At 43.2% G+C, this 25621-nt stretch overlaps 1 protein-coding gene across 1 annotated transcript in view; it reads right to left on the bottom strand.

Moving 5' to 3' along the window:
* The window catches only part of LOC120050701 (cadherin-12-like), a 116851-nt gene that overhangs the window by 32913 nt on the left and 58317 nt on the right, over window positions 1-25621 (bottom strand). Inside the window, exons 5-6 of the mRNA XM_038997272.1 lie at window positions 16896-17083; window positions 1522-1775 (exon numbers count right to left, since the gene is read on the bottom strand). Of these exons, the coding sequence (XP_038853200.1) occupies window positions 1522-1775; window positions 16896-17083 (442 nt within the window). The remainder of the gene's footprint in view (window positions 1-1521; window positions 1776-16895; window positions 17084-25621) is intronic.

Genomic DNA, 25621 nt, shown 5'->3' with positions numbered 1-25621 from the left:
ATGGTGTGACTGCTGATGACATCCAAAGATGATCCAATTTCAATAAACACTTTGAGGTTAGGGCGATAGCAGTGGTGTAGCCTATACGGGCGATACGGATATCACTTACTATTAATATTTACATAGCTCATTGAATCACACTGCTGCTCTCTCATTTAGCTTTTTGCGTCTTACGGATTGTGATTGTTGTGGATGGCTGTTCACAAATGTACACTACTGTTCAAAAGTTTGGGGTCACTTCGAAATGTCTTTTTTTTTTTAAAGAAAAGCCAATTTTTTGTCCATTTAAAATAACATCAAATTGATCAGAAATACAGTGTAGACATTGTTAATGTTGTAAATGAGTATTGTAGCTGGAAACGGCAGATTTTTAATGGAATATCTACACAGGCGTACAGAGGCCATCATCAGCAACCATCACTCCTGTACGAGATCTTCAGTTTCTTTGCAATTTCTTGCATGGAATAGCCTTCAATTCTCAGAACAAGAATAGATTGACAAGTTTCAGAGAAATTGCTTTGTTTATAGCCATTTTGAGCCTGTAATCGAACCCACAAATGCTGATGCTCCAGATACTCAACTAGTCTAAAGAAGGCCAGTTTTATTGCTTCTTTAATCAGAACAACAGTTTTCAGCTGTTGTGTGTGCATAGTGTGGATCGCAGCTATGGAGTTCCTCCCGTCTAAACTCTTCTGTGGTATTATGCTCCATACTGTAAAAAATGAATTTATTTCAAGAAGACCACGAGTGCAACTGAAAAAAATAAACATAAGCCTAACAAACACATGCTCAAACACACACTTTTTATAGACTTGAACAGCTGCAAATTATTGAGATATCAAAGTGTCACCATCAAAAACGTAGCCTAATTGTATTATCTGTAGTAGAAAGCAATGGGTTAGAAAAAGCCTACATAACCAGCCCATGAAGTAAAATTCAACCTCCATTTATTGCCAGCTATGTTAACTTCTAACATTGATTTATCCTGCAAAAGATGTTGATCAACTGGTAATATAAATTTTTTGTGTTCTTCTAATGGCTCTTAAGGAGAAAGTAATCTAAAAGTAACTGAAAGTAATCATATTACATTACTGAGTTTTGGTAATCCAAAAAGTTACATTATTGATAGGTCACTAGTAACTGTAACAGATTTCAATTAGAAAGTAACCTACCCAGCCCTGTTTGGGCTTTATTGTTAGTTGAGTAGTTAAATCAGGTTAGTATTGTTCAGCTCGAGCAAAAGTCTGTAAGTTGCAAAATGGGAGTCCCCCAGGCTGAGGAGTAATGAACAGAGTGTTACAGCACTACCCAAGGTATTTCTTAAACCATAATAAAAGTTGTAACTTTACTTGACAGGACTGCTGCTAGTTAGAGGTAGACTGCTAGAGATAAAGAGAGTTTGGGCTTTATTGTTGTTGAATCAGGTTAGTGTAGACCAGGATCAAAGATCTTACAGTGCCTCCCAAGGTCTTCTAGCTCCTCATGATATTCCCTAAACCATAATAAAAGTTTGTACTTTACCTGACAGGGCTGTTGCTAGCATCCAGATCCTGGGCGGTGACTGCTCCGATTATGTCACCTACAGGTGAGTCCTCGTATACATCCATCTCATAGGAGGGCTTAGTGAACACTGGAGGCTCATCTACATCCAGGACATTAATCTTCACTGTGGCCGTGTCTTTAAAGGCCCCTAAGCTGTGGAACCGTGGGTCCAGGTGGGCGTTGGATGCATCTACCTTGAAGGTGTAGGCCTTCTTCGTTTCGTAGTCCAGCGGCTGATAGAAAGGAAATAAATGATTAGGTGTGTTGACTTCAACACCTTACACTCATGGATAGGGCCAAGTGTAGATGTTTCTAATATAATAACTATACAAAGCATATGCGTGACCATTGTAGCAATTCAAAGAGAAAACTTTGGAGATCATGGGGTAATGATCAGACCAAAGGTGAGGACACAACATTTCACCTGACACAAGACTTAATCCAAACATCGCACGGATTAATTTATGTGCGTTTTACATTTGCTGTAGACCTACTATTCACGGCATTTGTGAATAACAAAAAAAGAATATACTCCGGATACATTCTGTAACATAATAATAATATTAATAGACATTTTGGAGTAGGTGCAAGATAAGAAAAAAATTATTACAAGGGTTTGAGTGAGAGGTCCTAACTGGTGTCTCCAAGTGGCCACACACCTCTCCGAACTGTGCACAGTTCATAAGTAATTTCAATGCACTTTTATGACTCAAGGAATGAGCCTTCAACTATAAGGTGCTTTTTTTGAGCTCTCCTAGCTTGACCATTGAGGAACTGAAGCAAGCACAGTTTAGTAGTTTTGTTTGGAACACAGCCCTGCATCCCCACCATCACACAATTACTGTTTTTGTTTACGAAATCCAAAAACATTCCGTTATAAATCGCAATCTTGGTCAGGTGGGCATCATTTGAAAGTTTATTCTACTGCCAACATGGCTAGCTATGTTATAAAGTATGATATTACAGTGTTAGGCTTTCAAACGGCACTTCAGATACATTTTGGTGTGCATAGAATGGAGTCATGAGTACATTCAAGAGCGCGTTCCCCAGCTAACTTTCTTCACAATACGACACACATAGGCTCATTCTGTTCAGGACAAACCAGGGTATAATGCATGTCATCCTTGTAACAGTGGATCAAATATAGCGATCATAAATGTTGATACTGTATATGACATGACTTTTCAAATATGGAAATGTTACATTCACATTTGTACTCATGGGTGTGTGGTTTGCTTGTATAACATCAAAGTGGTGTTTATTATAATCCTCTACATCTCATCTTTCAGAACATATTGACTGCTCATTTTACAGCATTTCCCTCACTCAGACAACAACAAATATGCAAAAGTAGCCCAATTTGCATGAGGGATGGGCGCATCTGCTTGTCATGTGAGGTGCTCAAGTTTATAACGGCTGTCAGTCAAAACCAATACAGCGCTGTGAAGTGGAGAACCTGAGCTTTGACTTCATGTATGTATAGCATGTTACTGTACAGCTACTGCGTTCCAATTTAGGCGATTATCAATGACTGAATCTGACATTTCCAGCCCGTATATGTAATGACAAAGGCTGTGCGTAGAAAGGGCTACCAAAGGTGAAATTGCAGTAATGCATGTTTAGTTACACCCACTCAATGTTTTCCACATCCTCAATGGATTTCACTCCATGCAATAAAGTCGAGCTGCTGTAGAATAGACCCTTCTACATGGTTCAAGAGCATTCACTGCTGCATGAAAGCTCTCTGAAACTGTCGGTTAACAGGTTAAAGTTGTTGATTTAAAGTGTTCTCCCTCCTATATCTGTGACATCTCTGATTGGGTTAATTAGCTAGAGCTCAGGGTTGCATCCGTAACCATCAGTAACCACGCTGTGTCTGCAGCTGCGATGTAAACATCCACTAGCGGTGATAACCATGTATGCACCACTACCTATCTCCTGGAATCTCACGTGTGACGGCCAGTCACTCACGTACGTATTTATACAAACACACACATACATATAAGTACACAGAGATACGTACCAGCAAACACACACACACAGATATATACACACACATGCAAGCATGCACACTATTGCACCCACCCACACACACACATACACTATCCACTCATGTGTTACCACAACAGCACTCACTCAGACAGATCCTGGTGGTCAGACTACACTAGTCTTGTGTCACATTTGTTTCTGTGTACTTCAACATTACTAACAGACAGTCACTATTGCACCAACACTGGCAACAAAATCCCCTTATTGTGCCAACAAGTAAAAGCATCTGGTAATAGCTGAGAGAAAATGTGTGTGTTTGAAGAGGCCGCAAGCGAGGGGACGAAGCTGTGAATTTAACATGATAGATTTTCTATGAGCAATCAAACACGGCGAATGTAGCAAGATAATGCAAAGACACAACCCCGGTAAATGACTACCATCCTTCTTCATGGTACTATAACTGCCTCGCCACGGTTTCGTTACAAATGGTAGCCTTTTTCCTACATAGTGTCCATAGGGCTCTGGTCAAAAGTAGTGCACTACATAGGGAATAGGGAGCCATTTGGAACACATACACTATCTCCATGGTAGCCTACAGTAGCCTCAGAACTATTACAGGTGTCTGATAAAAAATAAAATGCTGCTGTATGTGTGAACGGGAGCCAATTTGAGAGCAATCATTGACCATCATCCACTGTGACTGGTTTGATTACAGTGAGCCAGATGCAACTGACTGGGCTCAGCTCAGCAATAGCATCTCTCTCGACAGAAAATGCACTCCATTACTTGCGATCACTCTCAGCAATAAAGAAATACAGAGGAGCATGGTGCCTATAGCTACAGTTTACACAACACTTGTAAAATGGAATAGCACGTAATACATTCAAATTGCCTCACAATCAGACGCTTGATCATTGTAAATATGTTAAGGTAAATTAGTTGCTAGCTTTTAAAAGGTCACCTTAGGAAAAAAAGTACAGTATATGTCTATTTACGTTCTTTCATCACGCATAGGTATTTTTTATGTTCTTCAGGTTGGGGATCAATTGCATTCAAAGAAATGCTGTTCCCTTACCTTATAGCTCATACACACACTACACTACACTGCCTGCACTACACTGCAATGCATAGCTCAGCTGAAATACAGGCACAGGTGGAGGGAGGTTGAGAGGAGAGGTGGGCAGCAGAAGCTCTACAGTAGGCCTCATTAGACACACTCTCACTGGAGATCTGGAGCGATATGGCATACGCAGTACGCAGTACGCAGTACTAATACACAAACACCAATGAACGCGAGCATGCACGGACACACACGCATGCATGTACACACGTGCGCACACAAATTCAAGGTAAATTGGGTTCTGGAGTTATACTCAAATCTTTCCAAATCTTTAGAAAGAGAACATGATCGACTCTTGCTAAAATTGAATTACGTTAGCTATCCCCAAGCCTGTAAAAGTGTTTTATTGCTTGAACTTTTCCTTTGTCCTGTAAAATTTTTATCAAGTCCTGTCCACAGTGTTATTTTTCAAGGTCAGGAGCTTTGGCTTGTAGACGTCGTTGTAAAGTATAGTGTGCCAAGCAGTGAATTAAATTAAGATATTGTAACAGTAGAGTCAAAATGAGAATGCGGTTAGAGGAGGTAAACGCACTCTCGGCCAGCCACAGTTTTCTACTGCTATATGGAATTGTTTTAAGAAGGTCATACCAAGCAACATTTTGCTATTTGATTGTTAATCATAAAAAAATATATATACAGTATATACAGTACCAGGCAAAAGTTTGGACACACCTACTCATTCAAGGGTTTATATTTATTTTTACTATTTTCTACACTGTTGAAAAATTGTGAAGACATGAACACTATAAAATAACCCATATGGAATAATGTAGTAACCAAAAAAGTGTTAAACAAATTAAAATATGTTATATTTGAGATTCTTCAAAGTAGCCACACCTAGCCTTGATGACAGCTTTGCACACTCTTGGCATTTCTCAACCAGCTTCATGAGTTAGTCACCTGTGCCTAGTTAAAAGTTAATTTGTGGAATTTCTTTCTTTCTTAAATACGCTTGAACAAATCAGTTGTGTTGTGACAAGGTAGAGGTGCTATACAGAAGACAGCCATATTTGGTAAAAATACCAAGGTCATATTATGTCAAGAACAGCTAAAATAGGCAAAGAGAAACAACGGTCCATCATTACTTTAAGACATGAAGGTCAGTCAAGTGAAATCGAAAAAAACATCAAGCACCATGATGAAACTGGCTCTCATGAGGACTGCCACAGGAAAGGAAAACCAAGAGTTACCTCTGCTGCAGAGGATAAGTTCGTTAGAGTTAACTGCACCTCATATTGTAGCCCAAATAAACGCTTCACATATTTCAAGTAACAGACACATCTCAAATTCAACTGTTCAGAGGAGACTGTGTGAATCAAGCCTTTATGGTCGAATTGCTGCAAAGACACCACTATTTAATATATCTTTTTTAAAATATTTATTTAACTAGGCAAGTCAGTTAAAAACAAATTTTACAATGACTGCCTACCTCGGTCAAACCCTCCCCTAACCTAGACGATGCTGGACTAATTGTGCATCGCCCTATGGGACTACTACAGGACACCAATAAGAATAAGAGACTTGCTTGGGCTTAGAAATACGAGCAATGGACATTAGACCGGTGGAAATCTGTCCTTTGGTCAGATGAGTCAAAATTTTAGGAGTAGGTGAACAGATGATCTCCAGAGGAAGGAACAGAGGAAGGAAAATTAAGTGCATATATTGAAGCAACATCTCAAGATCAATCAGTCAGGAAGTACAAGCTTGGTAGCAAATGGGTCTTCCAAATGGACAATGACCCCAAGCATACTTCCAAAGTTGTGGCAAAATGGCTTAAGGACAACAAAGTCAAGGTATTGGAGTAGCCATCACAAAGCCCTGACCTCATCCTATAGAACATTGTGGGCAGAACTGATAAAGCCTGTGTGAGCAAGGAGGCCTACAAACCTGACTCAGTTACACCAGCTCTGTCAGGAGGAATGGGCCAAAATTCACCCAACTTGTTGTGGGAAGCTACCTGAAACATTTGACCCATGTTAAACAATTTAAAGGCAATGCTACCATATACTAATTGAGTGTATGTAAACTCACTGGGAATGTGATGAAAGAAAAGAAAGCTGAAATAAATAATTCTCTTTACTATTATTCTGACATTTCACATTCTTAAAATAAAGTGGTGATCCTAACTAACCTAAAACAGGGAATTTCTGGATTAAATGTCAGGAATTGTGAAAAACTGAGTTTAAATGTATTTGGCTAAGGTGTATGTACACTTCTGACTTCAACTTTATATACATATGGACCGTTCCAAAATAAATGATCTAATGACTCTGCCTCCTGGGAAGATTGTATCCCCAATATATATAACATTCTATTGTTTGAAAGATTTTTGTATAATTATTTATATTACAAAATGTGAAGTTTTGAATCCGGTGTTGTTTTGAGTGTCAATTCATAAACCATGTGCCATGGAATCGGTACATCGAAAATGTCTTAACAACTATTTTGCAATTTATGTGGCACAGCTGTCAATTTTTTGGTCCTTAAATGAAACTGGTATATATTTTTATTTATCACAATTTTCTTGCCAACAGACAAGTTCCTTACTTTTTCCCCTTTCCACTTGCCTCTTCCATTTTTGTAGTTATGCTACAATTAGTTGGTTGTAATTTTGGGTAGAGCAGACATTTCCCTATGTGTGACATAACTCCACCAGTCCTATTTATGATATATTTTACAAAGATTTGACCTTTAAAAAAAAAAAATATCGAAAAAAAAGTACTTTTTTATCAATTAGTATATATGGGTTTTACCATAATATTTGTTGTATTATGAGTTCTGTCTTTTCAGGTGGATTAACCTGAAATTGTAACCAACTTTCAATAGCTTGTTTAAAAAGTAACAATATTTTTGAGATTATTTCATTTTCAAATAACCGAAAGTGAGCAGTTGTAATCTGAATAAAGGGAAAAAGACCATTCTTGAACATGGGGAGAGACATTCTTACTAATTTACTAGAGAACCATTTTGGATTTAAGTATAACTTTTGTATGACTGATGCCTTTCGTGAGAGGTCTAATGCTTTAATATTTAATCATTTCTGCACTATGAATTCATATTCATTATATAAATAGGGCCTTTTAATTTTGTCTGGCTTGCCATTCCAAATAAAATTGAATATTTTTGTTCATATAATTTAAAAAGCGACATCTGTTACAAAACACCAAAACGTGTAATGACGTTTGGCGATTGTCATTAGGCCTACACTGTAGCCTGCAATAATGCATATTGCTTACAAATGTATCTTTTTTGTCATGTTAAAAGTTGGTACACCTGAAAAGGAGCTGAAATACTGGACGCAAATACAGCTGTGTCTGTCTTGAGCTGATCGGCGGAGGAAACTGTGGGGACCCAGTTAAAACAAAGTTGCAATTTCACTAGCAGGCTGAACCCAGTCGATACAGCAAGTTTGCTAGCAAAAGCTAAAGAAAGCGAGAGAGGCAGACAGTCGGAGTGGAGAAATTAATACAATGTGATTAAAATAACCTGAACCAACCGTCACTGGTTTAATCCATGACAGAGAGTTGGGGGAGTTCGTTTCTTTGGAATAATCTTTTATTTTCATATTTAACGCTGTATCACTACAACAATGCATTTCATAAAAATTGGTTAAACTAGAGCTCCTGCATTTAAGGAAGCTCATATCTCATTTTGGGGGAATGGGGGGGGGGGTCTCCCCCATAATTCACACACTGCTCTCACCTCCCTCTCTAGAACATGCCTCATGTATCCATGTCCATGGTCCATTTTGAGCTTTCCACATTCCTGAAGTGTTTCATTATGATAGGAATTGGTATGCAAGTTATTGTACGGTATTCTAGGCTGCATCCCAAATGGCACACTATTCCCTATATGGTGCATACTCTGTTTGGACCAGAGCTCCATGGACCCTTATATAGGAGGGTGCCATTTGAGACACAACCACAGAGAACGATTTCTCTTCTCAACAGGGGAATGTGTAAAGAGGACAGACAGACAGACAGACTTCCTCTCATGTCAGTGTTACTGCTCTTCAACATCACAACAGAGCCCGCTTTGAATTCTAGACGCGCTGGCCTAGCCCTTTGATATGTAAATGTACACCTTCGTTGCACTGGCGGTGATCCTGAATGAAGGAAACCCAAGGTTTTTCTACTGAACACTATTAATGATCCAAGGGGACTTTGTTAATTTTGAATTAATCAAGGTACAGTTGTCGTAATCATTTAGGTAAACAAGCTTTGAAAATATGTTTTTAGTCTATGATAAAAATGTGAATTTATAACACAGTACAAGTGACAACATTTGTTATACCAGCACTACCAGCACAGCATATTGTAAACTGTCAAATGCACTTTTTTAATCTATATGGCTTTGACTTTGGGGCTGCTTTTGGGCTTCTCATTCTGATCTACCTCCCTGAGCGCGTGAATGTGTTTTATGGAGGCATTTCTCAGCCTAGCTACTCCCTGGTGCTTTATTTTGGAAGCAGAAGCAGGATGATACATTTTTAATAGGTTCTCCATTTGTTTGTTTTGAGTTCAATATTAAAATAACTGATCTTTCAACAACCCCCGTTTTTTCCCTCTGTCTTCCTTTCTTCCTCCCTCCATTTTCATCCTTCCCTGCCTCCCTCCCTCCCTTCTCCCCCCACCCCAACCCCTCTAACCATCTTACAGTATGCTAACACATTGAGGTAAATACAGTATAAACCCGTTTTTTCACAGAATAATTGTTGCATTATGACACTTTATCACAACACAGCTCAATATCAACACACCTGTTTATGCTAGCTAAATGCAAGTATAACAACCAGACAAACAAACAACAAAACAAGCCGGAAGATGAAAGCAGGTTTGAAATAGATCAATCCTTCCTGATAAATATTTCATTAGAGGCTGAGTCATAAATCCCATTTAGTATTATTTTTGTACAATGTCACTCATGAATCATTAACTTCCCTTGTCTTCTTCACATGACGTCATCCCGATGAGAGCAAATCAAAGCCAAGCAGGGCAGTCAACACATCACAAACATTTTTTAATTCCACTCACGTGCATTGTAGTGATTTTCATAAACAACAACAGAGGAAGGCAAAAGAAGTAGGGTATTTTCTGACTGCAGATCAGTGAAGCCATTGTGTATAGTAAATGGCTCAGTGGTTGAGGGCCGGTCCAATAGCTCTGTTTGGAGCCACAGTATGGGGGTGATTTTCACAGGGTCATCTCAGCCATTGATTGACTGACAGCTCGACAAAGTTCTACCCATCATGGGGATGTCCAACTAGCATTAGGCCTCCACCTCCACCCTCCACGACCCATAGGGCTCTGGTCAAAAGTAGTGTGTTGTATCAGGAATAGTGTGCCGTTTGGGACGCAGACATTTGGTGCTGGTCTGAGAGACCTGCAAGCCAGCTAGTAGCCTAACAGAAGTTCTGCCTAGCTGTCCACACTGCAGCGAGCTGAGCCTATAGTAGTGGAGTGACTCCTCACACTACATACCTGGCACTCTAATAGGACAGGGTTTAGCCCCGAGATGAACCCTGGCACACAGCTCTAATCTATTACACCCCCACATCCACACGCCTCCAGGCCACTAGAGACAAACCACAACTCCATCCTGAGTGGCTCTTAGTCCTCCTTATTTACCTTTTTCAATCTCTTTATTTACCTTTTTCAATCTCTTTCGCTTCCTCTCTCTTTTGTCATAGAATTATTTCTATATACCCCTCTCTCTCTATTTGACTTTCTTTTCCCTCTCTTTGATACAAAAAACTAAAACACCATAAACACACACGTGTACATACACACACACACACACACACACACACACTTTCAAAGCGTGATGAAGGTGTTAGTCTGCGTTGGGCCACCTGTTAATCCTGCTGATCTGTGGCATCTTCTTTGCCTTCCTCCTCCTCTTCCTCCATGGGTGCCTTGCACACCAGGGCCCAGAATAACTCCACTAACCTCCTAGTATAATATCCAGCTCAAACCACAGCCGTTTGTTGTAAGACTGTTCTCTCCGTTTCAGCACGGCATGTGCTCTATCTAATAGTGTTACACTGTATCCAGACAGGAAGACTGCATTCAAATGAACAGAATAAATGCAAATTAGATTTTCATAACTTTGGGGTTTAGTTTGTTTTGTACTTTCAAAGGACTTTAATCTTCATTGAATAAATATTGAAACGCTCACTGGAATCCATTGATTCCTAAGTGCCCAATGGGTGGCACTGTGTCCACTTATATCTAATACTTCCACTTACTTCAGCTTTTGTTTGACAAGCAGAAATCCAGCCTCAAACTTTTCACTCCTCCACTGAAGACATTGCGGCTGTCTTTGCACTTAGCTCTCCACAAACATCATCTGACCATTACCTTTTTCAGAGCCCAGTAATAACTCATCAGGACCAAAGAAGCGGTAATGGTTTAGAGGCTCTCCGATGATTTAATGTTCACACAGCCCACTAATGGCATTTGTGATAGAGAAATGAGACTGCTGACAGTGTCTGGCTTTGGCAAAATTAAGTGTTACATTGATGACTACAGACCGGGATGAAAAGGTCCACTAGACTAGCTGAATACTGACAATGGTTCTGACTTTGAAAAGTAAAATTGTTAGAGAGGCAAGTTGGGGAGGAATAATTTCAGTTTGTCCTTCAATACTGCTGTTTGACTGTTCATTTTGCATTGTGTTCCTTTTTTTATTGCATTGTAGCTAAATGCATCTCTCTTTGGTGCTGTAATGCTATTGTTATATTGTACATTTTGAATGTGTGATAATATTAAAGGAGATAAACTAGCACCTCACATTTTTTGTGACCATGGACACTGTACCGAATTTATCTGCTCCGAATATAAATCACATACAGTGCCTTGCAAAAGTATTCATCCCCATTGCCGTTTTTCCTATTTTACTGCATTACAACCTGTAATTTAAATGGAATTTTATCTGGATTTCACGTAATGGACATACACAAAATAGTCCAAATTGGTGAAGTGAAATTAAAAGAATTAAATATTTTTTTAAAAACGTGAAAGTGGTGCGTGTATATGTATTCACTACACCCCCTTTGATATCAAGGCCCGAAATAAGATCTGGTGCAACCAACTACCTTCAGAAGTTACATAATTAGTTAAAATAAAGTCCACCTGTGTGCAATCTAAGTCTCACATGATCTGTCACATGATCACAGTATATATACACACCTGTTTTGAAAGGCCCCAGAGTCTGCAACAACACTAAGCAAGGGGCACCACCAAGCAAGCGGCACCATGAAAACCAAGGAGCTCTCCAAACAGGTCATTGACAAAGTTGTGGAGAAGTACAGATCAGGGTTGGGTTATAAAAAAATATCAGAAACTTTGAACATCCAAAAGAGCATGATTAAATCCATGATTATTACAAAATGGAAAGAAAATGGCATAACAACAAGCCTGCCAAGAGAGGGCCGCCCACCACAACTCACAGACCAGGCAAGAAGGGCATTAATCAGCGAGGCATCAAGGAGAACAAACATCTCTTTGGTCTCTGAAGGAGCTGCAAAGCTCTGTCCATAAGACCACTTTAAGCTGTACACTCCACAGAGCTGGGCTTTACGGAATAGTGGCCAGAAAAAAAGCCATTGCTTAAAGAAAAAATTAGTAAACACATTTGGTGTTCGCCAAAAGGTATGTGGCAGCCTCCCCAAACATATGGAAGAAGTTACTCTGGTCAGATGAGACTAAAATGTTGCTTTTTGGCCAACAAGGAAACCGCTATGTCTGGCGCAAACCCAACACCTCTCATTACCCCGAGAACAGCATCCCCACAGTGAAGCATGGTGGTGGCAGCATCATGCTGTTGAGATGTTTTTCATCAGCAGGGACTGGGAAATTGGTCAGAATTGAAGGAACGATGGATGGCACTAAATACAGGGAAATTCTTGAGGGAAACCTGTTTCAGTCTTCCTGAGATTTGAGACTGGGACGGAGGTTCACGTTCCAGCAGGACAATGACCCTAAGCATACTGTTAAAGCAACACTCAAGTGGTTTAAGGGGAAACATTTAAATGTCTTGGAATGGCCTCGTCAAAGCCCAGACCACAATCCAATTGAGAATCTGTGGTATGACTTAAAGATTGTTGTACAACAGCGGAACCCATCCAAATTGAAGAAGCTGGAGATGTTTTGCCTTGAAGAATGGGAAAAAATCCCAGTAGCTTGATGTGCCAAGCTTATAGTGACATACCCCAAGAGACTTGCAGCTGTTATTCATGCAAACGGTGGCTCTACAAAGTATTGACTTTGGGGGGGTGAATAGTTATGCACACTCAAGTTCAGTTTTCTGTCTTATTTCTTGTTTGTTTCACAATAAAACATATTTTGAATCTTCAAAGTAGTAGGTATGTTGTGTAAATCAAATGATACAAACCCCCCAAAAATATATTTTAATTCCAGGTTGTAAGTCAACAAAATAGGAAAAATGCCAAGGGGGTGAATACTGTCGCAAGCCACTGTACAGTATATCACACATTGGTTTTCATTGAGCTTTACTAGCTTGGTATTCATCTCATCATGCTGTACTTCTGGTTGGCACGCAGGATAAAGAGTCTTTCTAAATGAGAGACAAAATGAATCCTATACAGTATTTAAATGGATCCCCTGGACAGGAGCCAACAAGGGTTATGCCAAACATTTTGCCACTAAACAATATCATTACTTTAGGCTTAGTACATATCAGCAGCCCAGTCATTTTTTAAAGGAAGACTAGAGGAAGCGAATAAACACACAAACAGACAAATGCACCACAAACACATTTATTCTGACTAAAAGCCTCTTACAAGCACAAGCCCAGGATCTACTGTATGGGCAATTAGTTATCTCCCTCTGTTGTTCATTCTCAGTTTGGGTGTAACTTTGTTTGTATGTGTGTGTGAGTGCGCGTGTCACTGCATGTGTGTGTGATTGTGCTCATGCATATTCAGGCAAGTGTGTGTGTCTCTCAGCATGTGCGTGTGCATGCCTCCCTTGGTAGGACTTAGAGGTCACTGTAGAGGAAACCTGTCTATTGTCTCTGGTAATCTTTTCTTCTGCAAAGGGGATGACTAACCCCCAATGTGTACGTCCCCATCCCTCCAAGCCTCGCTCTGCATGTTTCTGTATGGGCAGACTAGGCACCAGATGATTATCCCCTGAAGCCATTACCATGCCTGATCCTCTTATCATTCAACAAACCTGAGTAGGGGTCTGCCAAACTGTGTGCAGAGCTGCTGCTGCTTCCCCCTGCCCTCTCCCCCGCTCACCACAGATGCTCAACGCAGGGGCGAGGAGAGAGGAAAGAGAGAGGGATAGAGAGAGAAAGAGAGAGGGAGTAGATAGAGAGAAAGACAGAGAGAGAGCAAGAAAGAGAGGGAGAGAGAGGAAGAGATTCAAATTGGGGCCTGTTTGCACACACCACTCTAGAGACGGGCAGCGATCCATTCTAAGACTGTCTGTAGGCGGCTCAGCATTCTGAGAACATGGTCAAGAACTCATAATGACTCCATCTCCAACCTCCTACCTTTTCCCTTTTCACACCCATCTACTCATACCCCACTGCGTCCTAGACATGGGTCGAAGAACATGTTGTTTAGAAAACTACACCGTGGGGGGATCCAATGTGAGTGGCTCAAAGATCTTCCCCATGGACAAAGGCTTTGTGCAGTCACCTCCCAGCGAGGGGAATACATCACACTGTTCCATTGTTGTGATGGCACCATATCAAACACAGGAGGTAAAAAACAATAAAGGAGCGAAAGGATTGAAAGGCATCCCTGGCCCATCCATCTGCAGTATTTACAATGTAAACAAATAAATGTCCTCATTTACATCATAATCTGGGCCTGTCTTCTTTTCTAATCCATTGTTCACAACTGGAGAAGGTCAGATTTTCTGATCTATAGCTATGATCCACTCGTAAGCAGATCATATGTATAAACACACACAAACGTACATACATACAAGCACACAAACATACGCGCAGTCAAGCACATGGCACAGAATCCAAATATGTATTCTCTTCAGCCAAATGTTCCTGCATAGTTCTAAGGATAAAAGGAGTACACGTACATTTGTTTATGTGGGAGGATGGACATTTTTTTTTTCAACCAGAGAAACAATTGAAGAATGTGTGATTCCCCAAAGTATCATATTCAGTCACTTTTTCATACATCCCCTGAAAAGGCACAGAAACAGAACAGAAGAACCAATTAATGATACCATTTTGTCATGTCTGCACCGGTTTAGCTACTTTTGTGCTTTTGAACTTGATTCAAAAATCTGTATTTTCCACACTAATACGTTTTGAACACAACTATTTGGATACATTGTCCTTCAAACTATTAGCCTCAAAAAGGTGCATTTTCAAATTTATACATAAACAACCACTATTGTGCTACAAGGGAAATGCCTCTGAAATACTACAACAAGAGAGCTTCTGTGAATATGCACAGTGCTCACATAAGAGCTTTGCCTGAAAACGGAGCAACTGCACATTTTAGTTCTTGAAAGCACCTGGTTGGGTGGCGTTGACAAATCTTGTTATATTTAACTGACACAAAGGTAGAAGATTTATGTAATTATTCTCTCTTTTGCTCGTTCATGCATCATACATCTTTTTTAATCAAGGGAGGGAAACCGTTTTTCCAGGAAAAAAACTAAATAATCTATCTGAGCCATTAATATCCAACAGCCGAGACTATCTTGAAAAGTAATGGATTCATCCCTATGTGACACCCTATTCCCCATAGGGCTCTGCTCAAAAGTAGTGAGACGTGTACGGAATAGAGTGCCATTTGGAACTCAGGCCAATGTCTACTTCTGACATTCATCTTTTCCTCCTTTGCATTTTGAAGATATCCTCGAACATGTCGGCGTTGTAATTATGCAAAGTTATGTTTTCTCTGGCAGTTTTGTTCTGTTTCCCGCGTTATACTTCTCACCGCGCTGCCAACATATAGCATTTAAAATCACTACTGGGGTTTTTAACTGCCTCAAACACCACCACCTAAAACTTGCCTGAGGGGAACTCAAGAGTACTGTGCGTAGGGAATGCATGTGAGTCAGTGTGAGTGGGAAGTGGGAACATGTGCAGAAATTGATGGCTCTAAGCAAGTTCTTGTTTGTTTTGACGGGGGCTAATATAAGCCTAGTCAATGTGTACAAAAATAAAATCAGGTTCAGTATCCAATAGGTATTTGCCTATTCTGGCAGGTCAACATGCATCGAGCATATTTATCCATTTTGCAAAGTGACCATATGTCATTTTAAATGAATCTTTCCATGGCAGGTTGGGAATATTTATAGATGTGGCACTTAAGATTTCATCCCAGAGCAACTGTCCTTACAGTAATGGACAACACCAAAGCAATACACTACCAGCAAATACTATAAACATGAATCTGTGAGTCTGTTTCCCAAACGGCACCATATCCCCTATAGAATACACTATTTTTAATCAGGGCCCATAGGGCTCTGGTTAAAATGTGTGTACTATATAAGCATTAGGGTGCCATTTCAGACAGAACAGGCTACACATATGCCTGTAAAAAAACAAAAAAAACAAGCTAGTCATATAGGTTCCATTTACCAATACAGACTAATGGGACTAATCTACGTTTTAGATTTAATTCACAGCAACAACTTAACAATAATAGTACTATATGAACTTCTTAGCCAAACACCTTGTACCATTTCTACAAAGCTTGAAATGACTAGTCAGCAGTATTGCTGACCTCATGAAAACACATGAGATCCTTAATCCATTATATTGTCCATAACAATGTCCTAATAAAGGCATTATGCGGGTAGACTGCATAGCCAATCCCCAAGAGCAGGGCTCTCCAAACCTCTTCCTGGAGAGCTATCGTCCTGTAGGTTTTCACTCCAACCCTTATCTAGCACATCTGATTCTAATAATTAGCAGATTGATACGCTTAACCAGGTTAGTTACAACTGGGGTTGGAGCGAAAACCTACAGGATGGTAGCTCTCCACGAACAGGGTTGGAGACCCCTGCCCTAGAGGACTGATACTAAAAAGCTTATGCAACTGAAGCAGTGTAGGCTGGTGAGGGGAGGACAGCTCATAATAATAGCTGGAATGGAATGAATGGAACGGTATCAATATGGACAATTGTGTGTATGACATTGTTCCAATCATTCCGTTCCAGCCATTACTACTGTATGAGCCCGTGCTCCAATTTAAAGTGCATCCAGATACCACGTGACTGATGAAGACGCTTACCCTTTTGAGAATGATGATTCCTTCTTGATTGTGTTCACTGGTGATGATGTCAAACATGTTGTCTCCGTCCCCCGGTACGACGTTGTACTCTACTTCTGCGTTCTTCCCGATGTCCAAGTCATGAGCTTTGATCCTTCCCACAGCAAAACCCACAGCAGAGGACTCAGGGACTCTCAGGTGAAAGAAACCTTACAGACAAAAACAAATAGATAGATTAAGCTAGACTAGTTCATTTTCAACTTCTGGCATTGTATTGGGCTTTTTTTCAGTGTGTCCCGAAATGGTTTGGAAGTGAGCAACAGGGCAACTGCATATGCTAATTGACATTGTCATTATTTGTGCAATGCAGCAAGAGAGAGAGAGTGAGAGAAAGAGAGAGAGAGAAAGATAGAGAGAAAGATTAAGAGACATTTAGAAAGAGAGAGGTACCGTAGATAGAGAGAGAGAGGCACTGTAGAGAGTGAGAGAAAGAGAGAGAGAGAAAGATAGAGAGAAAGATTAAGAGACATTTAGAAAGAGAGAGGTACCGTAGATAGAGGCACTGTAGAGAGTGAGAGAAAGAGAGAGAGAGAAAGATAGAGAGAAAGATTAAGAGACGTTTAGAAAGAGAGAGGTACTGTAGATAGAGAGAGAGAGGTACTGTAGAGAGAAGGAGAGAGAGAGAGAGAGAAGGAGAGAGAGAAAGAGAGAGAGGGGGAGAGAGAGAGAAAGAGAGAGAGAGATACATAGAGAGACAGACAGCAGCAGTAATAAATATCAAATAAATATCAATAAATAAATATATAAATATCAAATATCAATAAGAACACGAGAAAGTAAGAAGCTATATACAGGGTAAGTTCCATATTCACAATGTGCAGGGATACTGGAGTGAAAGAGTTAGATATAGTGCATTCGGAAAATATTCAGATCCCTTGACTTTTTCCACGTTTTGTTATGTTTCAGCCATATAAAAATATACAGTGGCTTGCGAAAGTATTCACCCCCTTGGCATTTTTCATATTTTGTTGCCTTACAACCTGGAATTAAAATAGATTTTTGGGGGGTTTGTATCATTTGATTTACACAACATGCCTACCACTTTGAAGATGCAAAATATTTTTTCTTGTGAAACAAATAAGACAAGAAAAACAGAAAACTTGAGCATGCATATGTAACGCTCGTCTGATGAAGAAGGAGTGGACCAAAGCGCAGCGTGGTTTGCGTTCATGATATTTAGTTAAATCTGAACACTAGAACAAAAATAACAAAGCGAGAAACGAACAGTTCTGTAAGGTAACTAAAACCATACAGAAAACAACTACCCACAAAGCATAGGTGGGAAAAAGATACCTAAGTATGGTTCCCAATCAGAGACAATGATAGACAGCTGTCCCTGATTGAGAACCATACCCGGCCAAAACAAAGAAATACAAAACATAGAAAAAGGAACATAGAATGCCCACCCAAATCACACCCTGACCAAACCAAAATAGAGACATAAAAAGCTCTCTACGGTCAGGGCGTGACAGTACCCCACCCAAAGGTGCGGACTCCGACCGCAAAACCTGAACCTATAGGGGAGGGTCTGGGTGGGCATTTCTCCGCGGTGGCGGCTCTGGTGCGGGACGTAGACCCTCGCCGCCGACCCCGGACTGGGGACCCTCGTAGCGGGCCCCGGACTGGGGAGACCTACAGGAGGCCTGGTGCGTAGAGGAGGCACCGGATGAACAGGGCTGTGGGAGAGCACTGGAGCTCTGGTGCGCAGCCTTGGCACCACTCCTCCAGGCTGAATTCCCACTTTAGCCCGGCACAGGCGGAGCGCAGGCATAGGACGAACTGAGTAGTCCCAGTGCACCGGAGACACAGTACGCAGGGCCGGCGCAGGATACCCTGGGCCGAAACGGCGCACCGGAGACCAAGCACACTGAGCTTCCACAATCCGCCCTGGCTTGGATGCCCACTCTCGCATGGCACTTGCGGGGGGCTGGCATATAGCGCTCCGGGCTATGAGCGCGCACTGGAGACACCGTGCGCTTTACCGCATAACACGGTGCCTGACCAGTACCACGCTGCTTACGGGGAGTTGGCTCAGGTCTATCGCCTGACTCCACCATTCTCCCCGTGTGCCCCCCCAAATATTTTGGGGGGCTGCCTCTCGTGCCTGCTGCGCTGCCTTGCCCAATATCGCCGCCTCTCAGCTTTAGCTGCCTCCAGCTCCTTTTTCGGGCGGCGATATTCCCCAGCCTGTCTCCAGGGTCCCTTTCCGCCCAATATCTCCTCCCATGTCCAGGAGTCCTGAACCCTCTGCTCCTCCATACCACGCTGCTTGTTCCGTTGGTGGTGGGTAGTTCTGTAACGCTCGTCTGATGAAGAAGGAGTGGACCAAAGTGCAGCGTGGTAAGTGTTCATGATATTTAGTTAAATCTGAACACTAGAACAAAAATAACAAAGAGAGAAACTAACAGTTCTGTAAGGTAACTAAAACTATACAGAAAACAACTACCCACAAAGCATAGGTGGGAAAAAGGTAACCAAGTATGGTTCCCAATCAGAGACAACGATAGACAGCTGTCCCTGATTGAGAACCATACCCTGCCAAAACAAAGAAATACAAAACATAGAAAAAGGAACATAGAATGCCCACCCAAATCACACACAGACCAAACCAAAATCGAGACATAAAAAGCTCTCTACGGTTAGGGCGTGACAGCATAACTATTCACCCCCCCAACCTCAATACTTTACAGCTGCAAGTCTCTTGGGGTATGTTTCTATAAGCTTGGCACATCTAGCCACTGGGATTTTTGCCCATTATTCAAGGCAAAACTGCTCCAGCTCCTTCAAGTTGGATGGGTTCCGCTGGTGTACGGCAAACTTTAAGTCATACCACAGATTCTCAATTGGATTGAGGTCTGGGCTTTGACTAGGACATTCCAAGACATTTCAATATTTCCCATTAAAACTTTTTAGTGAAGGAAGAGTTTTCGGAAATTCGGGTGAATGACTTGCCCAAAGTAAACTGCTTGTTACTCTGCCTCAGAAGCTAGGATATGCATATAATTGATAGATTTTGTCACGTTCCTGACCTGTTTTCTGTTGTTTTGTATGTGTTTAGTTGGTCAGGGCGTGAGTTGGGGTGGGTATTCTATGTTGTGTGTCTAGTTCGTCTGTTTCTGTGTTCAGCCTAATATGGTTCTCAATCAGAGACAGCTGTCAATCGTTGTCCCTGATTGAGAATCATATATAGGTGGCTTGTTTTGTGTTGGGGATTGTGGGTGGTTGTTTCCTGTCTCTGTGTTTGTGTTCTGCACCAGATAGGTTTTCTCGGCTTTCACGTTTGTTATTTTGTTATTTGTTAATGTTCATCGTTTATTGTTTAATTAAACATGTTGAACACTAACTGCGCTGCATTTTGGTCCTCTCCTTCATCCCAGGAAGAAAGCCGTTACAGAACCACCCACCAACAAAGGACCAAGCAGAGTGGCTACGGGCAGCGACAGCAGCGACAGCAGGAGCAGGGAAAGGAGAAATGGACATGGGAAGACGTTTTGGACGGCAAGGGTTGCTACACATGGGAGGAGATCCTGGCTGGAAGGGATCGCCTCCCATGGGAACAGCTGGAGGCAGTTAGGAGAGCAGAGGCATCCGGAGAGAGGAACCGGAGTTATGAAGGTACGCGGCTAGCACGGAAACCCGAGAGGAAATCCCAAAAATTTCTTGGGGGGGGGGGGGCTAAAGGGTAGTGTGGCGAGGGCAGGTAGGAAACCTGCGCCCACTTCCCATGCTTACCGTGGAGAGCGGGAGTACGGGCAGACACCGTGTTATGCGGAAGAGCGCACGGTGTCTCCTGTACGGGTGCATAGCCCGGTGCGGGTTATTCCACCTCCCCGCACTGGGCGGGCTAGATTGAGCATTGAGCCAAGTGCCATGAAGCCGGCTCTACATATCTGGCCTCCAGTACGTCTCCTCGGGCCGGTGTACATGGCACCAGCCTTACGCATGGTGTCCCCGGTTCGCCAACACAGCCCAGTGCGGGTTATTCCACCTCCCCGCACTGGACGGGCTACGGGGAGCATGCAACCAGGTAAGGTTGGGCAGGCTCAGTGCTCAAGGGAGCCAGTACGCCTGCACGGTCCGGTATATCCGGCGCCACCTTCCCGCCCCAGCCCAGTAACACCAGTGCCTACACCACGCACCAGGCTTCCAGTGCGTCTCCAGAGCCCTGTTCCTCCTCCACGCACTCTCCCTGTGGTGCGTGTCTCCAGCCCAGTACCACCAGTTCCGGCACCACGCACCAAGCCTCCTGTGCGTCTCCAGAGCCCTGTATGCACTGTTCCTTCTCCCCGCACTCACCCTGAGGTGCGTGCCCTCAGCCCGGTACCTCCAGTTCCGGTACCACGCACCAGGCCTATAGTGCGCCTCGAGAGTCCAGTGTGCCCTGTTCCTGCTCCCCGTACTCGCCCTGATGTGCGTGCCCTCAGCCCGGTACTTCCAGTTCCGGTACCACGCACCAGGCCTATAGTGCGCATCGAGAGTCCAGTGTGCCCTGTTCCTGCTCCCTGCACTAGCCTTGAGGTGCGTGTCTCCAGTCCGGTACCACCAGTTCCGGCACCACGCACCAGGCCTACTGTGCGCCTCAGCAGGTCAGAGTCGGCCGTCTGCCCAACGCCGCCTGTACTGCTCGTCTGCCCAGCGCCGTCTGAGCTGCCTGCACTGCTCGTCTGCCCAGCGCCGTCTGAGCTGCCTGCACTGCTCGTCTGCCCAGCACCGTCTGAGATGCCTGTCTGCCCAGCGCCGTCTGAGCCATCCGTCTGCCCAGCGCCGTCTGAGCCATCCGTCTGCCCAGCGCCGTCTGAGCCATCCGTCTGCCCAGCGCCGTCTGAGCCATCCGTCTGCCCAGCGCCGTCTGAGCCATCCGTCTGCCCAGCGCCGTCTGAGCCATCCGTCTGCCCAGCGCCGTCTGAGCCGTCCGTCTGCCCAGCGCCGTCTGAGCCATCCGTCTGCCCAGCGCCGTCTGAGCCGTCCGTCTGCCACGAGCCTTCAGAGCCGCCCGTCTGTCCCGAGCCATTAGAGCCGTCCGTCAGTCAGGAGCCGCTAGAGCCGTCCGTCAGTCAGGAGCCGCCAGAGCCGCCAGCCAGTCAGGAGCCGCCAGAGCCGCCAGCCAGTCAGGAGCCGCCAGAGCCGCCAGCCAGTCAGGAGCCGCCAGAGCCGCCAGCCAGTCAGGAGCCGCCAGAGCCGCCAGCCAGTCAGGAGCCGCCAGAGCCGCCAGCCAGTCAGGAGCCGCCAGAGCCGCCAGCCAGTCAGGAGCCGCCAGAGCCGTCAGCCAGTCAGGAGCCGCCAGCCAGTCAGGAGCCGCCAGCCAGTCATGAGCTGCCCTTCAGTCATGAGCTGCCCTCCAGTCATGAGCTGCCCTACAGTCATGAGCTGCCCTCCAGTCATGAGCTGCCCTCCAGTCATGAGCTGCCCTCCAGTCATGAGCTGCCCTCCAGTCATGAGCTGCCCTTCAGTCATGAGCTGCCCTTCAGTCATGAGCTGCCCTCCAGTCATGAGCTGCCCTCCAGTCATGAGCTGCCCTCCAGTCCGGAGCTGCCATTCAGTCCGGAGCTGCCATTCAGTCCGGAGCTGCCACTCAGTCCGGAGCTGCCACTCAGTCCGGAGCTGCCACTCAGTCCGGAGCTGCCATTAGTCCAGAGTTGTCCCTCTGTCCTAAGCTACCTCTCTGTCCGGAGCGATTTCTCTGTCCTGAGCTACCTCTCTGTCCTGAGCTACCTCTCTGTCCTGAGCTACCTCTCTGTCCTGAGCTACCTCTCTGTCCTGAGCTACCTCTCGGTCCTGAGTTGTCTCCTCTATTTAGGAGGGGCCTTGGTGAAGGTTCCTGGACCATGGTCGGGGGCGAGGGTCGCCACTCAAAGGACGCTAAGGAGGGGGACAAAGACAGTGGTGGAGTGGTGTCCTCGTCCACCGCCGGAGCCGCCACCGCGGACAGATGCCCACCCAGACCCTCCCCTTGAGTTTTAGGGGTGCGCCCGGAGTTCGCACCTTGAGGGGGGGGTTCTGTCACGTTCCTGACCTGTTTTCTGTTGTTTTGTATGTGTTTAGTTGGTCAGGGCGTGAGTTGGGGTGGGTATTCTATGTTGTGTGTCTAGTTCGTCTGTTTCTGTGTTCAGCCTAATATGGTTCTCAATCAGAGACAGCTGTCAATCGTTGTCCCTGATTGAGAATCATATATAGGTGGCTTGTTTTGTGTTGGGGATTGTGGGTGGTTGTTTCCTGTCTCTGTGTTTGTGTTCTGCACCAGATAGGACTGTCTCGGCTTTCACGTTTGTTATTTTGTTATTTGTTAATGTTCATCGTTTATTGTTTAATTAAACATGTTGAACACTAACTGCGCTGCATTTTGGTCCTCTCCTTCATCCCAGGAAGAAAGCCGTTACAGATTTTGATAGAAAACACTCTAAAGTTTCCAAAACTGTTAAAATAATGTCTGTGAGTATAACATAACTGATTAGGCAGGCGAAAATCCATCCAGGAAGTGTGATTCTTTGTATGTGGGTGGTTTTCAATTGAATGCCTATTGAGTATCTAATGGGTTAGGACCCAGATTGCAGTTCCTATGGCTTCCACTAGATGTCAACAGTCTTTAGACATTGTTTCAGGCTTGTTTTCTGAAAAATTAGGAAGAATGAGACCTTTCTGTCAGGGGACTGGGGAATCATGCAGTGCTGGTTTGCGCCCGTGACTGTTTGTGCACCCTTCATTCTTTTTCCTTTCTATTGAATACGTATTGTGCGGTTGAAATATTATCAATTATTTAGACAATTGACAACCTGTGGATTAATTATAAACATGGTTTGACATGTTCAACGAACTTTACCGGTACTATTAGGATGTATTCGTCTGCATGTTTTGACCACCTTTGAGCCAGTGGATTACTGAACAAAACGCGCCAACAAAACAGTTTTTGGGATATAAGAGGGACTTTTTCGAACAAAACAAATCTGTATTGTGTAGCTGGGACTCTTGTGACTGCAACCAGATGAAGATCTTCAAAGGTAAGTGATTCATTTTATCGCTATTTATGACTTTCGTGACTCCTCTACTTGGTTGGAAAATGTTTGTATGCTTTTGTAAGCGAGCGCTGTCCTCAGATAATCGCATGGTATGCTTTCGCCGTAAAGCCTTCTTGAAATCTGACAAAGCGGATGGATTAACAAGAAGTTTATCTTTAAGCCGATGTATAACACTTGTATTTTTATAAATGTTTATTATGACTATTTCTGTATTTTGAATTTGGCGCTCCGCAATTTCACCGGATGTTGTCGAGGTGGGTCGCTAGCGGCACGCCTGCGCAAGAGAGGTTTAACCACTCGAGTGCTGCTTCAGCAGTATGCTTAGGGTCATTGTCCTGCTGGAAGGTGAACCTCCGTCCCAGTGTTAAATCTCTTGGAAGACTGAAACAGGTTTCCCTCAAGAATTTCCCTGTATTTAGTGCCATCCATCATTCCTTCAATTCTGACAAGTTTCCCAGTCCCTGTCGATGAAGAACATCCCCATAGCATGATGCTGCCACCACCATGATTCACTGTGGGGATGCTATTCTCGGGGTGATGAGAGGTGTTGGGTTTGCCCCAGACATAGCGTTTTCCTTGATGGCCAAAAAGCTCAATTTTAGTCTCATCTGACCAGAGTACCTTCTTCCATATGTTTGGGGAGTCTCCCACATGCCTTTTGGCAAACACCAAATATGTTTGCTTATTTTTCTGGCCACTCTTCCGTAAAGCCCAGCTCTGTGGAGTGTATGGCTTAATAAAGTGGTCCTATGGACAGATACTCCAGTCTCTACTGTGGAGATTTGTAGCTCCTTCAGGGTTATCTTTGATCTCTTTGTCGCCTCTCTTATTAATCTCTTGGCGCACAGATCCCTTTAACGGGATCATTTTCGTAAACAACCGCTGAATTGCAGAGCGCCAAATTAAAAAAAATATATATATTTTTTTCTCATGAAATCACAAGTGCAATATACCAAAACACAGCTTAGCTTGTTGTTAATCCACCTATCATGTCAGATTTTGAAAACATACTTTACAGTGAAAGCAATCCAAGCGTTTGTGAGTTTATCGATCACTAGACAAAACATTACGAACAGCTAGCAGCAATGTAGATTGGTCACGAAAGTCAGAAAAGCAATAAAAATGAATTGCTTACCTTTGATGATCTTTGGATGTTTGCACTCACGAGACTCCCAGTTACACAATAAATGTTCCTTTTGTTCGATAAATATTATTTTTATATCCGAAAACCTCAATTTGGGTGGTGTGTTATGTTCAGAAACCAACACGCTCGAGCGGTCATGAAGGTCAGACGAAAATTCCAAATAGTATCCGGAAAGTTTATAGAAACATGTCAAACATTTTTTATAATCAATCCTCAGGTTGTTTTTAACATAAATCATCGATAATATTTCAACCGGACGGTAAACTATTCAATAAAAGAGAAAGAAAATGTCGAGCTACAACTTTCGCGCGCATGAACTAATCGAAGGACATTCAGCTATCCACTGACGCGTTTTGATAAATCTCGCTAATTTTTCAGAATTAAAGCTTGAAACTATGTCTAAAGACTGTTCACACCCTGTGGAAGCCATTGGAAAAGGAATCTGGTTGATATCCATTTAAATGGAGGAAAGGCAGGCAATGGAACTTTGATTTTTCAAAATAAGAGGCACTTCCGGGTTGGATTTCCTC

Source organism: Salvelinus namaycush, chromosome 7, assembly GCF_016432855.1.
Source record: "Salvelinus namaycush isolate Seneca chromosome 7, SaNama_1.0, whole genome shotgun sequence".
In the NCBI taxonomy this organism is placed as follows: domain Eukaryota; kingdom Metazoa; phylum Chordata; class Actinopteri; order Salmoniformes; family Salmonidae; genus Salvelinus; species Salvelinus namaycush.
The sequence above is the reverse complement of the archived record's forward strand: the minus strand, read 5'-3'. Positions and strand labels throughout refer to the sequence as shown.